General features: G+C 36.8%; 1 protein-coding gene across 1 annotated transcript in view; it reads right to left on the reverse strand.

Annotated features, from left to right (window-relative positions):
• LOC124178406 (zinc finger protein chinmo) overlaps nucleotides 1-17,844 on the reverse strand; it is an 88,819-nt gene that overhangs the window by 23,612 nt on the left and 47,363 nt on the right. Inside the window, exons 3-6 of the mRNA XM_046561695.1 lie at nucleotides 15,001-15,221; nucleotides 14,026-14,294; nucleotides 12,792-13,039; nucleotides 11,659-11,940 (exon numbers count right to left, since the gene is read on the reverse strand). Coding sequence (XP_046417651.1) covers nucleotides 11,659-11,940; nucleotides 12,792-13,039; nucleotides 14,026-14,294; nucleotides 15,001-15,221 — 1,020 coding nt within the window. The remainder of the gene's footprint in view (nucleotides 1-11,658; nucleotides 11,941-12,791; nucleotides 13,040-14,025; nucleotides 14,295-15,000; nucleotides 15,222-17,844) is intronic.

Below are 17,844 nucleotides of genomic sequence, written 5' to 3' on the forward strand. Positions count from 1 at the left end.
GCACGCTATGTGCCTGGCATTATATGCACATACCTTATATATATATATACATATATATACTCCGCTTATTAACGCGCAACGGTGTATTTACGTGTATATTATAGCGTATCGATTTACAGCGAGGTATGCAGAAGGTGCGTGAAATCACAATTTTACTCTTTCACTATTTCAAACTTACCCGTTTCTGTGGTGGTTTTCAGAGATGATAGGAAAATTGGATAGATTTTGTCACGTGCGTTTTCACGAAATGATAGTATGGATTCAAAGTATCTTTATTCGAGTAAAGAGACACTTTTTGTGCGATTTTGAAACGTTTTGGACGTGTTTCAGAAATCGAGTGTTTTTCTGTTTTTTTTTTTTTTTTTTTTTTTTTTTTTTTTTTTTTTTTTTTTTTTTTTTGAAAATACGATTATGGTAAAAAAGGAAAATATTTAAGAACCGAGCGGTGACCGGAACTAAAAATTTCTCTCGGTGCCGATTCGAAGATGAAACATTTTTACTCCGATTTGTAAAATATCTGGAAGAAAAAAAGAGAGAAAAAAAAAAAGGAAAAAGCGACAATAAATTCTTCTTTGTTCGTCTTCGTCGCATTCTTTCTTCCTTTTGTTACACGCCGGGCTCTCGAGGGCAATATTACGTGTTGCAACAGCGTTCGGCCCCGATGGCCGCCCCCACTTTTATTTTATATAGTTAGAACGCAAGACGCAAGGAAACGTAACGAAATAACCGCGTCAATTCGTGCCGTGATGCAGGGACGTCGTTAGAAAGCAGCAGCAGCAGCAGCAGATTGAACGCGAACTTGGCCTAAATTACCATCGATATATTCTATGGCTGACAACACGAACGCAAAGAAAAGAAAAAAAAAAAATAAAAATAAATAAAAAACAACGTACTTGCCTGTGAAAATATAATTACGATACTCGGTAGAAAAGCAAGATTAATTAACAAATTTAACGACGAAACCGAGAAGCATTTTACGAACGACCTTGATAATTAGCCAAAGATTAATTTTCGACGCTTGCGAAAATTGATTGTTTGAAAAACGTCGATATTCTCGTTTCATTTTCTTTGGTCACAGAAATTTTCTCATTTTTTTTTTTTTTTTTCTTGTTTTCTTTTATCCCAGTTACGGTTAATCTCATTAGGAGTTGAAATTCTGCAAGGAAGTAAAAATAAAAAATTTTCACCGATGCAGAAAGAGTTTAAATTCAGGAATTGTATAATCGAGTAGCTCTTGCGTCGATGTTTTTTTTTTTTTTTTCCTCTTCTCCTTCTTTTACTTCAAACGTTTTCACGTGATCGAAACGAATGGTCAAATTTTGTTTTCTACAATCAACCGACAATCAAGTTACCGCTAATCGATTCGTTCGTCATGAATTTTTGCTCTTCGCGCGAAAAGATTTTTCATCAAATTCAGGACAATACTTTCGTAACGGGAACAAGTTTTCTCTCAACCGAGTATTTTTCACGGTTTGCGATGTATTCGCGTACCAAGGCTAATATTGTTTCGCGAGGAGATTTTTGGATTCTTTGCTTTTTTTTGAAGAATGGAAAAAAAAACAAAAAAAAAAAAAAAGGAAAACAAGGTAACGTAGAGCCGTTTTTTCCTTCTACTCTTTAATTATTATTTATCAATTACGTGCCGAATCGAAACTTTCGCGACGTAAGATCAACGCTTATTCCCGACGAGTCTTTTTTTATTTATCGTTTTTTGTTTTTTTTTTTTTTTGTTTCACCTTCTCTTCTTCTCGTTCCCAACAGTCTCCATGAGAAACTACTCCTTCTCCGTGAATGGTTTTTTGTGCAAGTGTACGCGTATCCCGGTATATAAAGAACCGAAGAGAAATAAAGACGGAGACAGAGGGAGGTGGGGGGGGGGGGGGGGGGGTGGATAGATAAAGAAAGAATAATAAGAATAAGCACGAGAAGAAGAAGAAGAAGAAGAAGAAGAAGAAGAAGAAGTGGCAGCAGATCAGGAGTTGCAACACCGGACAGACTCCACGTGCAACTGCCGACGGTGATGCAACTCGCGTTGCATTTTGTAACCGAACGGATGGGAAAAAAAGAAAAAAAAAAAAAAACTGTACATGTATAGTTGTAAAAAGTTACGCGCGCGCACACGCGCAGAGGCATATATATACATATATATATATATATATATATAGTTATATATAGTTATAGACGTCGGCATAACAACGAACATGTGGAATCTAACGCCGCGATCCGATGCCCTCGACTCTGTTTCGTGTGTATCAAGTCGGGCGCGTTTCGGTGCCGAAAATGCGTCGGATTTTTTTTTTTTTTTATTCCCCTACCGGTTGGTTCGATGAAACGTTGTTTCCTTTTTTTTTTTTTTTTTTCTTCTTCACAGCTCGCAAGAAGAATTATATTTTTATATTTATTTTCCGAGCGTAGAACATTTATCGCTTTCGAATTCCACTTGACGAATTTTGCGAATTTTCTTTTTTTTTTTCTTCTTCCTCTTTCTTCGAGTCGGACTTTCGTTTTTCGTTTGCTTGTTTATTTTTTTTTTGTTTTATCGACACGATATTAGAATCAAAATTCTGTGTTCCGTATAATATCTGTAATGTTCGGATTTTCGAAGATGGCGTAAATACGCGGGGGGAGGGGGAAGAAGAAAAAAAAAAAAAAAAAAACCGGGACCGATTTGAAACGCGAATAAAATCCAAACGCTTCAGCCGATTTGTTATTATTACTATTATTTTTTTTTTTTTTTTCACAAAAATGGAAGAACGAATCTTTTATTTCACGTTTGAAAATCTAGAAAATTATTAATCGTTGTTGAGATAAAAGCTCTCGAACAAGCGCAGGTTTTTAACAAGTCGATGGGAGATTGAAATTTCGTTTCGTCTACGTTTTGGAAAATCGGTCAAGGCGTTCGGATTTTATTCACGTTTTCAAATCGGTCCCGTTTTTTGACCCACCCTGTATAATGTATAAGTATTGCAGGTACGATAATACTATCACTTTGGTAGGAAAAACTGGGATAAACTGGTTTACCACACTTATAACTAAGCGCAGCCACACCGTTTTTTTTTTTTTTTTTGTTTACTTGTACTTTATGCGCAAAATCATACGATAGTTTCCCGGAAGTTCGGTTTGGTGAAACAATAACAGATACGCTTGGAAATTTACACTCGCAGAACGTAGGTTTCCTGGACTGTTATCACGGATTGAGAGGAAAAAATTTTCCTGAGAGAATTATTAAGTTATCGCGATAATCATTTTCGGACTGTTTTTTTTTTCTTCGAAACCTGTGACACCGAAATGAAACTTTTCCAAGTTTCCAAACAAAGCGTCAGGACTTGCTTGAGCTTTTATCTGGTTGAACAAGGTTTTTTTTTTTTTTTTTCAAAGACTCCATCAAGTTTGGTTCTTCGATTGAAAGACGTTGAAAAATTATGAATTTTACTAAAAATTCGTTACGAACGTTTTTTTCGATCGGTTATATATTATATAACTAGAGTACGAAATGGTCCGGAGACTTGGTGGGAAAAGAAGAAAAAAAAAAAAAAATTCGTAACGGATCTCAGAAATTGAGACGAAAATATCGAGCTTTTCTTCAGACCTACAAACACCGAATATTCAAGAGTTATAATGACGGATTGATGGCAAAAACGTTTTTTTTTTTTTTTACTTGCCGCAGAACTCACAAACGAAATTTACTAAAGATTTCGACGAAAGCTCGGAATTTCAAACTTCAGTATCGAGCCACGTCTGGAGTTTTTTTTTTTTTTTTTTTTCTTTTGTTAAAGTCCTCAAGACCTTCTGCTTTGACATTAAAGCTCGTTGAAAAGTGAAATTCGTCACAAATACGAGCTTTTTCAATATTTCAAATGAACATGTTTGTAGAACGCTCAATTTTCGAGACTTCAAATAAAGCGGAAAATTTCAACTGGATTGAAGAAAAAGAAACAAGAAGATTATTCTAAATCTCCGTTAATTCTCACCTCATCTTGATCTCTCACAACCTGTTTAAAAAAAAAAAAAAACAAAAAGAAAAACTCCTCGTTTTCTAGATTTTCAACCAACGATGAATATTCAGAACACGAAAATCGAAAAACTTTATAAAATTGTCTTAAAAATAGTGAAAAATAGTAACTGAACATTTTATCCACCCGTTATAACGACAAAAAATTTCGTCAAAGCAAGGTCGTCTAAGCTTTAGAATATAATAGTCATAATCCGGTAAGTTTTAATCGACTAACTGAGGGCGCCAGAATTATCAATGATAATTATTACGGTAACCGATAAGATGCCTCGATTCGGAGTATCGTGCAGGCTGCAAGTTAAATTCAAGATACATACAATGTATGCCACTATCAACGTAAAAGATTACACTCAAGACTACGATATGTATATATATATATATATATATATATATTCACAAATGTTCTTATCAGCGCAAATATTACTTATATGTATATAAATCAAAATCAACTTGGCGCGATTTTCCACATAACGTAAAACGCTCATCTTTTCACAGAATATTTTTCTTTCACCATCGACAAACTTGCCGTGGTGAAAAAATTTGCAAATTATTACTTTCCGTACTAATTTTTGCGCATCAAAATAACATCTTCCGTCCGAAATGCCGAACCAACGACACCTTAGCAGGCACAGGTCGTCAAATTTTGAATAAATCGAATTTTTCACGTGTTTTCACTTGAGGAAAATAGAAAGGTGCGATTTGCAGCCTCTTGATATCAATATTAATATCTCAAATTTTCAAAAGACGTATTCTCTTACCTAAATGAAACTTTTCAGCACGTTTCCAAGGAAAAGAAAAACAGATAAAAAGAAAAATTTCTTATTTCCAAACGTATATATTAGACTGGGGCAAAAAAAAACCAAGATTTTTTTTCTTTTAATGGTACTGTAAAAACTTTGTTCATGACGACAAATAAAAATTATCCTGACAGTTTGAGCCCTTAATATTAATAGTAAGGGGTGTATCGTTACAGCTATTGATTTTTTAACAGTTACCGCATTTTTTTACCCAAAATCCGTCAATTATGAATCTGAAAAATTTTATCAATCCATATTTTTGAAGGAAATTAAATTTCCTACAAAAAAGCTCTCTTACTAAATTGACGTAGATCGAGCCGTTTCCTTGTAATCGTGCCTTAAACGTTGATTTGTTCTTTCAAATTATTGTTTGAATTTTTGATTTTTGTAATTACCGGAAAAATCAATATTTTCATTTTCATAGATCAAACCATTATTTTTGTGGGAAATTTGATGCTCTACAAAAAAGGTCTCTTAACATTTTTCATGAAATTCACTCCTTTAAGAGTTACTCGACATTGAAATTGTATTCAAAAGTAATTTCAATATATATATATAATAGGCGAGTGAAAATTCGCCCGCGTGTGATAATGAGACGGAAAGCGAGAGTGAGAGAGTGAGAGAGAGAGAGAGAGGTATAAAGTACGAAACGCAGTTTGACACGTGTGTGCAATGTTTTAAAATATGTGTGTCGCAAAAATTCGATCGAGCAACTTTAACACGGCATATACGCAAGTCAAGAGTACGCTGCGAAATATTTTATCAACAGACTTTTGACAGCGTGCTACATAATCGCGTGTATTGCAAACGCGCCTTATATACGCACGCACACACGCGCGCGTTTAATGTAAACACATATTACGCACACATACGAGTTTTACACAACGTGTAAGCGATACTACGTTGCGATACAGAATGCGCGAGAGTAAAAAAAGGAAACAAGAGAATGAATAAGAAAAAGAATAAAACATTTTACGCGTATCCGCGATTACGTCGCTCATCGTGTATTTCGTGTAAATAGATAGGTAGATATAAACGTATGCGTATCGCGATTGTTCGCGTATGGGTGATGTAGAATTTTTATTACTTTTCTTTTATTTTCGTCTGTTCTTTTTTCTCTCGACAGGGAAACTCGTAAACATCGTTTAATTATCTGTAATAAGTAGCCGGTTGATTTCGTAATTTTTTTTTTTTTTTTTTTTTTCCCCCCGTGAAATCCGACTCACTATCAACATCTGTAATTGCAAACATTCGCACGATTACCCGGAATTCGGTATGAAATATTACGTGATCTGTAATGATAACAGCGATGAAAAAAATAACGTTGCTTGAACTCGGTTAAACCTTCTTCGACGATTCGGGTTTCCTCCCCCCGCCGGTAAGAATTACAGCTAATTGATTCGAACGTGCGAGATGACGACGAGGAGAAAAACGAGATAAAAAAAAAAAATAATAAGAAAAAAAGAAAAAGGAACAAGGAAATATTCTTAAAATCGTAATGAGAATCGTTTCGTTCTTTGCCGCTCATAAAACGCGCGCGAAAATCAGAATTTCGATAAACGTTATACACGTCCGTGCACGAATACATACATACGTGCATACATACATACATACACACATACATACATATATGCACCCGGATAGATACACGTGTAAAATATAACGTGAGGCGGCAATGACACATCGGAATGATAAGCTACACGTATAACAACACCGTATACACGTAAACATACGTTCACCACACGTCTACACTACTGCAGATATGGTAGATATGTCGGAAAAAAAATTTTTTCCGCACGCAACCGTAATATGATACAGATACACATGTGTTTGTACGATCTAATATAATCGTTATACATATATTATACAAGGATATCGCCGCCACTGCCGTGTCAAGAATCCCGAACCTTACCGAACTTACCCGAATCTATCCGAAGATACCCGAACCTAACCTAACCTAACCTAACCTAAACCGAATTTAGCGGAACTTGATCGAATCTATCCGGAAATATCCGAACCTAACCTAACCTAACCTAACCTAACCTGACCCGAATTTGGCCGAAGTTAACCGAACTTGCCCGAATCTATTCGGAAATACCCGAATATAACCGAACTTAGCCGAAGTTATCCGAACTTGTCCGAATCTATCCGGATTGATGATTTAACCCTTTACCCTGCATATAATGTAGCGCATTAAACCTATGAAGAATTGACCCTTCACCTTCTGTATATAATACATCCATCCAGGTGTCAGGTATTCAACACTTGACCCTTTTATACATATACATCCCTGTACTTGTAAAAATCCCTCCCCCCTTTGATAAAAAAGTCGAAAATGAGGCTTGACGCGCTAAATATACATATATAATTAAATGTATTAAACATATCGAACGACAGGTGTCTCCTTATCAATTTACGTACATAATACAATGTCTGTGTGTACATATATATATATACATGTTAAAAAATCGTACAACGTCGTCGCGAACCGCTGAACGAGTTCAAGAATTTGCTGCGACGTGAGTCTTTGACGTTTGCGTTGGTAGTATGTAATATCGTGTCTTACATGTGTGTGTGTGTAGATATGCACGCGCGCGAACACAGCATAGACAGAGACAAGGCACATGCATATTGTAAACTACGGTTCACACGACCTCGCGGACGAATACATATAATATATATACATATATATATATATTTATATATATATACACACGTGTATTAATTTTTGCCTAACTGTATTCGCGTGTTTGTGCGAATATTTAGTTATTACACATGCGTGCAAATACGATACGCGATAGGCGATTTGATCCTCGTTTGTATTAAACTTTATTCCCACGTGTGTGTGTGTGTGTGCGCGTTGGGTGTGGGACTGGTTTTCTCGTTGTGCGTTTGATTATTGAACTCGCGGAACAGCAAAGAGAAGACGTCAAGATGTGTGTGGTGGTGGTGGTGGTGGTGGAGGGTGGGGTTTATACTATACTATATATAACACTACCATATGCACATTTTTGACATTGAACCCAATCGCACGTGCGTTTATCAGGTTCAACGAACTCCTAATACTCGCGTCCCTGAAGTCAACTTTTTTACTTACTTCTAACCGCTTCTGGATTGTATTAGATTTTTTTTTTTTGGTTTTTTCTTTTTTTGGTTTTTTTTTCAACCGATTCCCACACACGTACCCGCCGTATTTTACAAAGTCTAGGTGGACGTTTATGCACGCGCGATGACGGTGGTTGGCATGTGACGAATTCAAGAATTTTATACAATCTATGTATGTATATTGTACATATTTATATTGTATTATGCATATATATATATACATGATATTAACAACATTTCGACGTTCCTAAGTAATATTATAAATGCGAAAATGCGTTTGTTCCACTGTACATTTCTTCACGCAGCAACGGAGCGACCGATCGACGTAATTTTTTTATCTACCAACTACTTTTTACAGTAGAAAAAAAAATTCGCGGTCCCCGCGGGATGAATCTGGAGCGTAATTCTGTGTCTAAAACGGCGCGACGGATTTTCATGAGATTTTATAAGAAAGTATCTCGAGCCTTGGTGTGAGAAAAAAAAAGAAAAAAAGTGGGATACTTTTTGTCGCACGTAAAAGCATACTGATTTATTATTGCACCGTACCGTGACCAGGATTGGTGTTTTATTGACAAAGAATACGGTATTAACTTCTCATTTTTCTGCTTTTCAAAGAGAAAAATGAAAGTTATCGTAATCGCACCGAAAATGATACGATCAGTTTTTACTACAACTCCGCATTTTGAAATTTTGAAAATCACGTGCGTGTGTGTGAATATCGAGAATACGATTTATCGGATTTCAATGATTTTGGTCTCAATCGACGCGGCTTCTTCAAACCTAAAACTGATCAGATTTTTGCTTTGATCGATTCGACAATTTTTCAATTATTGCAATAAGAAATCACCCAAAAAAAAAAAAAAAAAAACATCAAATATAAACGATGATATCTCGAGAATGGATGAATGGATTATAACGAAAATTAGTACCGGGAGGTTTTTTAAATCACCAACCACGAATCCAAGGTCAGATTTGGAAAATTTAAATTTGGCGCATTCAAAAAATGTAAAAACATTCCGATTTTCCTAGAAATTGGTAGGCGGAGGTTTTTTGGGTCACCGAACGATAACGAGTCCAAAATTTTCAATGGTGGATCCGTTACAGTGGTTCGAAATAAAATTCGAATTCGGTATCGTTCTTTTTTTATTCACTATAAACTTGGAAACCGCTGCGGTGTGAGAACGGGAAGTTCGAGGGCTGGCTAATGGCCAGTTTAAAACCTCTTGTTTTTCCTTAGAACCACGGGAGCGAAGCCGTGGGTAAAAGTTAGTTTTATTACACCAACGTCATAGCCATGAAAATACGTCACTCGATCTATAGAATTACCTTCGACTCTATTCCTAATTCCCAAAAATCCTGGTTTTTCATATTTTTTATTTTTTTTTCTTTTTTTCTTTTCCCCACAGACTCAACGACGAGGCGATAATACAACAATTTCAAAGAAATAAGATACCATATATTGTAACATATGGGGCATTCACGTCAAATTTATAACCCATGTACTTCACAATAATATGATATATTTGAAAAAAATTCCGACACCCTTTTGGGGTCGGTTGCAAGCATCGTACTGAAAAAAAAATTATCCAAATTTAAGGGGACGCGGTACACGGGTTACAAATTTCACGTGGAATGTCCCGTATTCATATTTTCAATAATAAACCTACCACGTGAACAATACCAACATGCATTTTCCGTTAAATTATTAATATTTTCACTCCTACGAGTGATATATATTTATATGTATATATGTATGTATAAATAAATACTATCCGCTCTCCGCGAGGATTATAAAATGGCGATAACGGAATTCGCCGCATTCCATGTAATCATTACACGTATGTGTTTACATTTTTAGAGCGCGCAAGTCATAAGTGAAAATTTCACACAACTGTATGTATATACATGTATTGTATATTCATGTACGAATACATCATCAATTTATCTATGATTGAATGATACAGATACGACAGCGACGTGTGACATATGATTATAAACCCAATAGTGCATTCGGCACGTTATAGTATATACCTGAGTGAAATTTTTATTCTTTCTCATTACGATCGCTGTTACTAGATTTTCTCGCAATTGTCACGGAAATTTAATGCCTGTGCAAGAATAAATTTACGTTAAAGCTTTGTTGAACTAAAAACGTAGAGTAAACTTCGGAATCTGATTTTGCGTTGCAATAACCAAAAAATGATCGACGATAGCGCAAAATGTTTAGGCGTGCCTCGTTTTTCGTATTTCCAACGATATTCAAACAGTCTTTTTTAACGATACCTGTTTTACTCAATTTTTCTAGTTACTGTAACAAATGAAATTTTTCTCAGTATACGACACGTGTTTTTCATTCTCGAATAAATAAAATCGTTTCCCCCCCCATCGCGCATCGTTATTTTAAAACGAGATCGATACCTTGATATTCACAAATGCGTTTTTTTTTCTTTTTCTTTTTGTCACAAACTTTCATTATTACATCTATTAAATTACGATACAATTTTTTACGCACGACTGTGACAATTAATCCGTCCGCAAACACGTCGCACGCATCTATTACACGTATATTCGCACATTCAAGCGTCTTATATGTACAATATTATACACATACATATGTATATATACATATACATGTACAAGATGCGTATTTGCACGTGTGCAGAATGTTTACGTTACCGCGGTTTGTGTAATATCCGAACAAAACACGATAAGCGATGAATTTTTCCTTATCGCTGCACGTACGCTTCGTCGTACGCACACTAAAATTTGTCATACGGGTCTACGTGATACACAATTTCGGTATCGAACCATTTTTATTATTTCATTATCCAAGCAGCGTTATATATTTATTATATCATAACGTACGAAACTTACGATAATTTCTTTTTACCGTTTTGTTTTTTCTTTAAAATCTGTTCAAAATTAATTTTCACAACAGTTTTTATTATTATTATTATTATTGTGTTCAAGCATTTTTATCTAAATCGGAATATTAATCCGACGTTCATACGGAAGAGAAGGAAGACGAAACGATACACTTGATTTTCTGATTTTCTGACAGTTGCTAAGCTAGCGTTAATTTTTTTTTTTTACCCAAAACAATCATATTTTTTGATCAAGGTAGAAAAAAAAAAAAATTGAAATCGGTTAAAAACCTGCAAGATCAATTTCTATTTTAAATTCGGATAATGAGGCTAGACTTCAACCTCGAATTTGACTAAAACATACTTTCGAGCTTCAGACGAACAATTGGTGATAAAACGAATCGGGGAGCTGCAAATAAATGTAGTCGAAATTTCCGCTGTTCAAGAATAGCCATAATTTTTATCCGAATCGGAATATTAATCGTATACGTTCGTACAGAAAAAAAAAAAAAGGAAAAAGAAACAGACGATACGCTTGATTTTTCGATTACAGTTGCGAAACTAACGTTCGCTTTTTTTCTTTTTTTCTACCCAAAACGGTCATATTCGTCGACCAAGGTGAAGAAAAAAAAAAATTTGACGTCAGTTAAAAACCTGCAAAACTATTTTTTTTTTTTTTTTAATGTTTTTTTTTTCCAAATTCGGATAACGAGGCCAGATTTTTGAACCTCGAATTTCACTGAAACATACTTTCGAGCTGTAGATGAACGATTGGTAACAATACGAATCGTATAGGTGGAAATAAATGAAGTCGATATTTCCGTCGTTGAAAAATTGGGAATAAAATGTTTTTTTCACAACAAATGTAAAATTGACTCACCATCCGGCGTCGTCACGGTTCCTGCCTTGTTGATTTTTGAATTCCACGTGGCGGGCGTTGCGGGCGCTGGGCTGAGGTCGGGGGTTGGAGGGTGTGGCGGAGGTATGGGTGCCAGATTTCCGCAGCCCTGATGCTGCCCTAGATGATCACCCTGAGTGCCATACGCGGCTGATTCGCCGCCTCCGCCTCTGCCGCCGTAAGACTCGCCGGATGAACGCTCGGCTAACCTTTCGGCCCTTTCTCTGTCCGTTAATAGACCTGGTTCCTGTTTTATCCGAAGGTCTGCGCGAGAATATGTTTTTTAGCGGGTTGCGGGGGTGGTGAGTTGAGGTAAAAAAAAAAAAATTAAATAAAACAAAACGAAGAGAGAAAAAAAAAAAAGAAACAACAACGACAACGACAAGAATAACAATAATAATAAACACTCTGGGGGCGAGGCGGCTGCAGAAATTAAACTTGATAATTGTTGGGGCGTATTTTTATCGCGTTAGTTTTTGGCGTATTTTCGAATGACGGAGAAACGAGGAAACAAAGTAGAAATATGTATATTCGAATTTTTTGCTATCGATAAAATCAAGATCGAGTTAACCGATTTGCGTGAAAATTGCGCTAATACAACGTAGACTGTTTAAATCTAGGATCAAGCCTCTCGAACAACTTGATAAGGGGCGGGGTTGAAATTTCAAATTTAAAACGTTCCGAAAACGCCGAATTTACAATTTTTTTGTTTGTTTTCTCGTTTCGCGGCGAAACTTGAGGCAAGGAAATCAAAATTTTGAGAAAAATTTCACTCTATCGAAACTTGAACTTTCGAATAATTCGATTTTTCGACCGGTCGAAACTCTGTCGTTTCATCAAAGTTTGATTTACTTGTTACTTCCAAGTTTCACCGTCGCCAAATAATCCGGAACTTCGACCCCTTCGTAAACATCTCGCGTTCCTAGATTCGAAAGATCGGTAAAAAAAAAAAAAAACAATGAAACAGGACAAAATATTAAAAAAAAAAAATAAAAAAAAAAAAAAACCAGCCCGTTAAAAATTTCGAATTTCTTTTTCAATTAGCCGGAAATTGAAGAGAATTTACGGGGTTTCAGGGGGTGGCGGTGGCGGGTTTGGAGGGTGTGAAGACGCACCTTCGGCACCGTTGTCTCTGTGCTCACCGTTCCCTCTCTCCTCCGATCTGTCGCGTTCCAATTCTCGTTCAAGTTCCGTCGGCGTGTGGGGCGCTGTGTGGGGATGCGACGGCTGGTCCGTCGGGTGGGGAAAATGCGAATGCAGGTTGCTGTCCAGGAGTAGAGGGTGAGGCGCCGACGCCGGACGAAACGCCGCTCCGTCACGAAGCACGCTCGCTCTTCCCAAAGCGTCGGCGTCGCTCGGAGACCTTGACGGGGGTCGGTTTTTTTTTTAAAAAAGGGGGCCGAGGGTGGTGAATTTTACGAAGGCGATAGATTTAGGAGAGATTCGTATTCGCTGCAAATTTTACCGTTGCTTTGACATCTTTTTTTTTTTTTACTTCCAATTTTTTGGTCCCACGACGCGTTTTCGAATTGAATTTGAATTTTCGTCGCAGGGTTGTATATACGTTTGACCGTGTAGTTTTAACACCCTTAGTCACGGCTAATCGCAAGCCACTGAGATATATTTTTTCGAATTCATTTCGTGAGAACTTCAAGAGAAGAAGAATAAGAAGTGACGTTATTGAAGTATTTCTCTTGTTTTGTTCGGTAAAAAATGCTTCTTCTACAATATTTCAAAATCTAAATTCAAATAATTGAATGATTTTCGAACGATCGATAACTTGAAATTTTCGACGGGAAAAATAAAGACGATACACCGTTAAATTCGGAAATTTCGCTGTACCAAAAAATGAGAAAAAAAAAAAAATATATATACATATACATATATATATATAAACCATCTGAAACCCTCGTGAATACAAATTTGTGGATTATAATGAATTTGAAAGAGATTTGTTCATCGGCACAAAAATCTGAACAAATTTTTCGAACAAAAATCACAGCGAATCCTGAGGTTTGAATTTAGGTTTCGAACAGCGCATTGCGATTAATCGATTATTTGGTTTTTCCGACTAATCGATCGATCGACGATTTCGGGTAATCGTTTTTCCGACAAATCCACCAATCGACGGTTTCAATCGATCGTTTCATCGTTTCAACGATTCATCGATCAATCGAAGTTGACCTAATAACAATTCTTCATTTCAATCGGTACACGAATCGTGACCATCGATGAATCGACAAATGAGAAAAACTCTCGATCGAAATCGCGTATCGATCGATCGCACAGCACTGATTTTGAATCTTGGATTTTTATTTATTTATTTATTTACTTATTTTTTATTCGAACCTCATGAGCCTCTTCCTCGGACTGTCGTAGTAGTGCTGGGTCGTGGCGTGTGAAGTGGGCACGGAGTAGTTTGTTGCATTTGAGGGGGCAGGCACGGGGGTCGGGGACTTCTTTCTGACGCTGCCTGCAGCGCCGATTCCCGTATTTCCGGCCCCCGCCCCACTTCCGCCGCCCCCGATCCCGCCGTTGCCGTCCGACGAGCCGTTGCCTTCCGCCGCGTGCCTTTGAGCCACCGCCAATTTCTCGTGCTCTATCGAGAGACCCTTTACCTGAGGGATGACAAACCACCGGAGGGTAACACGTGTTTACCGCTTTGAAAACCTGCCGGGATGGGGCTTGAGGGAAATCGAAAAACGAGAGAGAGAGAGAGAGAGAGAGAATGACGAAAGAAGAAAGAGAAGGGAAAAATTTTAAAATAAACATCCTCGTGTACATATATGTGTGTGGTGGTGTGGTCAAAAATAAATCTCACTCGGAGAAAGAAAATTATTTACCGCTTTCGTTACAAAGTTTGAAATTCGACACGAAAGATTCGAATTCTTTACCTTAATGCTTAATGCCATCGTCGACGAAATATCGGATTACGTTTGAAAATCAATGAATCGCAACAAATTAGAAATTACTCATGTTTTGGAAGCTCGACGTCGTTTCAAGTTTTCACGACCTTAACGAACGAGTTTACAAATTAATACCCACCGCCATTTTTCGGTAAAATTTTCACAACCGAAAGAGAAAACCTTGTGAAATATTGTCTCTGTCTTCGGATATCGTTGAAATTATTCCCTCGATTTTGAAGCATGGCGCGGGTGAGAGAGAATACATTTTGCAAATGATAATACGTTCCTTGCGATGAATGTTTTTTTTTTTTTTTTTAATTTAAATTTTTTTCATTTTTTGGAAAGCTCGATTTCTTTGGGAGAAAATTTTGATGCAAACGTTGAGCGCAAGGCGATGTGAAATTAGGAAGTAACGTACTTGGAGACACTCGGCAGCCTTGAGAAAGGAGCTGAGGGATTCCTGAGAGACGTGTACCTCGCCCCTGTACATGAACTCGAGCAGTGCAGTCATGTTGTGGGCGCTGGTACCGTCGAGGATGACGATCAAGCCCGCAGGCGAGGGTGGCATCCCCTCGAACAACTCTTGAAAATGCTTGCTACATGCTGCCAGGATCAATCTGTGCGCCTTGAACGTCACACCTGGAAACAGAGGAGGAAGGAAAATGAGAGGGTTGATTTACTTCCCGATTCTGAAAATTCGATCTACGATCGATCTGTGCTTGGGTCTGAAGATAAACTTTGAAAATTCATTGGGATTTTTAATTTTTATAGAATTAATCGAACCACCGAATGATTTCATTTTGTTTTTTTTTTTTTTCATCTCCGAATACGAATTTTTACAATATACGGTAGCGAAATGATGGTAAATTTTGTATTCAATAGTTTTGCGGGAACTTTCTTCGTCACTGTTCAAAGAATTACCAACGAACGAAATGATCGTAGGATCGTTACAGATCGATTTTTCAAGATACTTGTACAAGAGATGTTTCCGTTTTTACTTGGCATCGTGTTTGGTTTGTGTAAGAAAGGTATTAGTTTCGGTGGAAAATCACTTTTCTCTAATTTCAACGAATCTTCGCGTTTCCGTAACTCTGGAATCCGATAAATAGATTTTTTGAAAAATCTCGGTCGATCGGTCCGTCCGACAAACTCTTGCGATAAAAAGAAAAATTGAAACTTACAATATTTTACAATGATAACATTCCTTTGAACTTCCGGTTCTCCCAGTAATAAATCGATCTGGACCGATCGTCTTATTAATTTTTCTAAACAAACGCTTAGGTTTTTTCCAGTTTTCCCATATCGATGTGAGGAAAATTTTCTTTTACAAATTTCACAATGTTCAGATTTTTTTTTTTTGTTTGTTTTTTTTTCCCAAATTTTCATTCAATATCTTTTCATTCGACTATCAAGTTCCGACATTTCAGTGAAAAATTATCGCCTGTTCAAACTGTTTTTCCGGCATGTATACATTACCTTTCTACGAGCGCAACGATATTCGAAGCCAAGAACAAGAAAACGAGCGATAAAACTCAACGCAGAGTGACAATTAATTTAACAAGACCGCATCGCCTCCGTTTCGTACCGGTTTTCTCAAAATACCCCGCAATATGACGACGTTGCACGCGAGGATCGTGCGATCCGGTGAATGGATACGGCAAGACAAATATCCTCTCCGACGTGAACGGGACGGACGGCTTCGTTCCTACGCGTATAACATCGTACAATAATAACAACAATATGCGAAGCAGATGTGCATGAAATTTTGAATACGCGTAAGTCGCACACACGCGTGTAATTCACGTATACGTGACGCGTAAGAGTTCCGTGTATGTACGTATAATATTACTTTGCTTTCGATAAAAATCTCTAAACTCGACTCGTTCCCGTGTAACGTACATTGTATCCAACCTTACGTATCCAGCCTTTAACCATCAACAAATAACAGAATGCGCCACTCGAGTTCAAAGTACCAAAAGGGTTGGCTGCCCAACGACTAATTAGAAGTGTACAGTCATCCGATTAACATATTTACCACATTTTTAGGTAATCCCCATCCCATCGTTTCTTTCTTTTCCTTTTCTCTCCTTTTTTTATTTTTTTTTTTTTTTTCACGTCCACTCCTGTCTTTTCCCCTTTCGTTATTTTACTTTTTTTTCTCTCATCGCTACGCCGCCAGTTTTTAGTTTTCTCGCAACGCGCAACACGACGCAAGTAAATTTATGTATTATTGTTGTTGCTGTTGTTGTTGTTGTTATTAATACACAGGTATCGTTGGTTCGAATTTTTGCTTCTCTTCTTTTTCCTTCTCATTTCCTTGTTTTATTTTTTATTTGTTTATTTTATTTTTTTTTTTTCAACTCCAGTCCTCCACCCGTATATTCTAGTTTTATAAATTACATCCGTTGCGGTTGGTGTAATAGATACTCGATTACAGGAGGCCACGTGCATGATGCCGCCGATGTCTTACATAAGCCGGTAGGAAACCCGTTGCTTCACTAATAAGCTGTTCATACAACGCATTCACGCAAGTACGAATTAGAGTAATTACACGAGTAAGATTTGACTTTTTACGCCAGCGTCGAAACTGAGTATCGAACGAATTATCGATTCACTTTCGCTGTCGTTTGTTTCTTTTTTTCTTATTTTTTTATTATTTTCAAAGCTTCATGTTCTTTTACACATCAATATTTCTGCACAGGTTTAGCAAATAATAATTGGCAATTCCGTTTTCTTTTCTTTTCTTTCAACAAAACTGTTTCGGTAATACATCGTTAATTAATCGTCATTAATAACATACCGATGATAAATTTGAATCAACATTACGCAGAGATGATACATAATCTTTCGTTGCTTTATCTCCACTATTATTAACCTTTTTATTTTCATTTCTATTCAGAAACACTGAGAAGAAAAAATTTCATTCGTTACAGTAACTAGAAAAATTCAGTAAAACAGGAGTCGTTAAAAATACTGTTTGAATATTGTTGTTCATTACGAAAAACGACGAACGCGTAACAATTTTGCCCTATCGTCGATCCTTTTTTGCTAATTGCAACGAAAAATCAGTTTCTGAGGTTTACTCTACTTTTTTAATTAAATAAGGCAATAGTTACAAGAAAATTTAGCAACAGCGATCGCGATGAGAAAGAACAGCAACGGATACCAGACTTTCCGGTAACGGCTAGAAAACTAATTTTCATTTTCTACCTAGAACTATATTTTTCGATCGTCGTAAAAAATGAAAATAGTCAAGGACGGA

The sequence above is a fragment of the Neodiprion fabricii genome, chromosome 3 (assembly GCF_021155785.1).
Source record: "Neodiprion fabricii isolate iyNeoFabr1 chromosome 3, iyNeoFabr1.1, whole genome shotgun sequence".
In the NCBI taxonomy this organism is placed as follows: domain Eukaryota; kingdom Metazoa; phylum Arthropoda; class Insecta; order Hymenoptera; family Diprionidae; genus Neodiprion; species Neodiprion fabricii.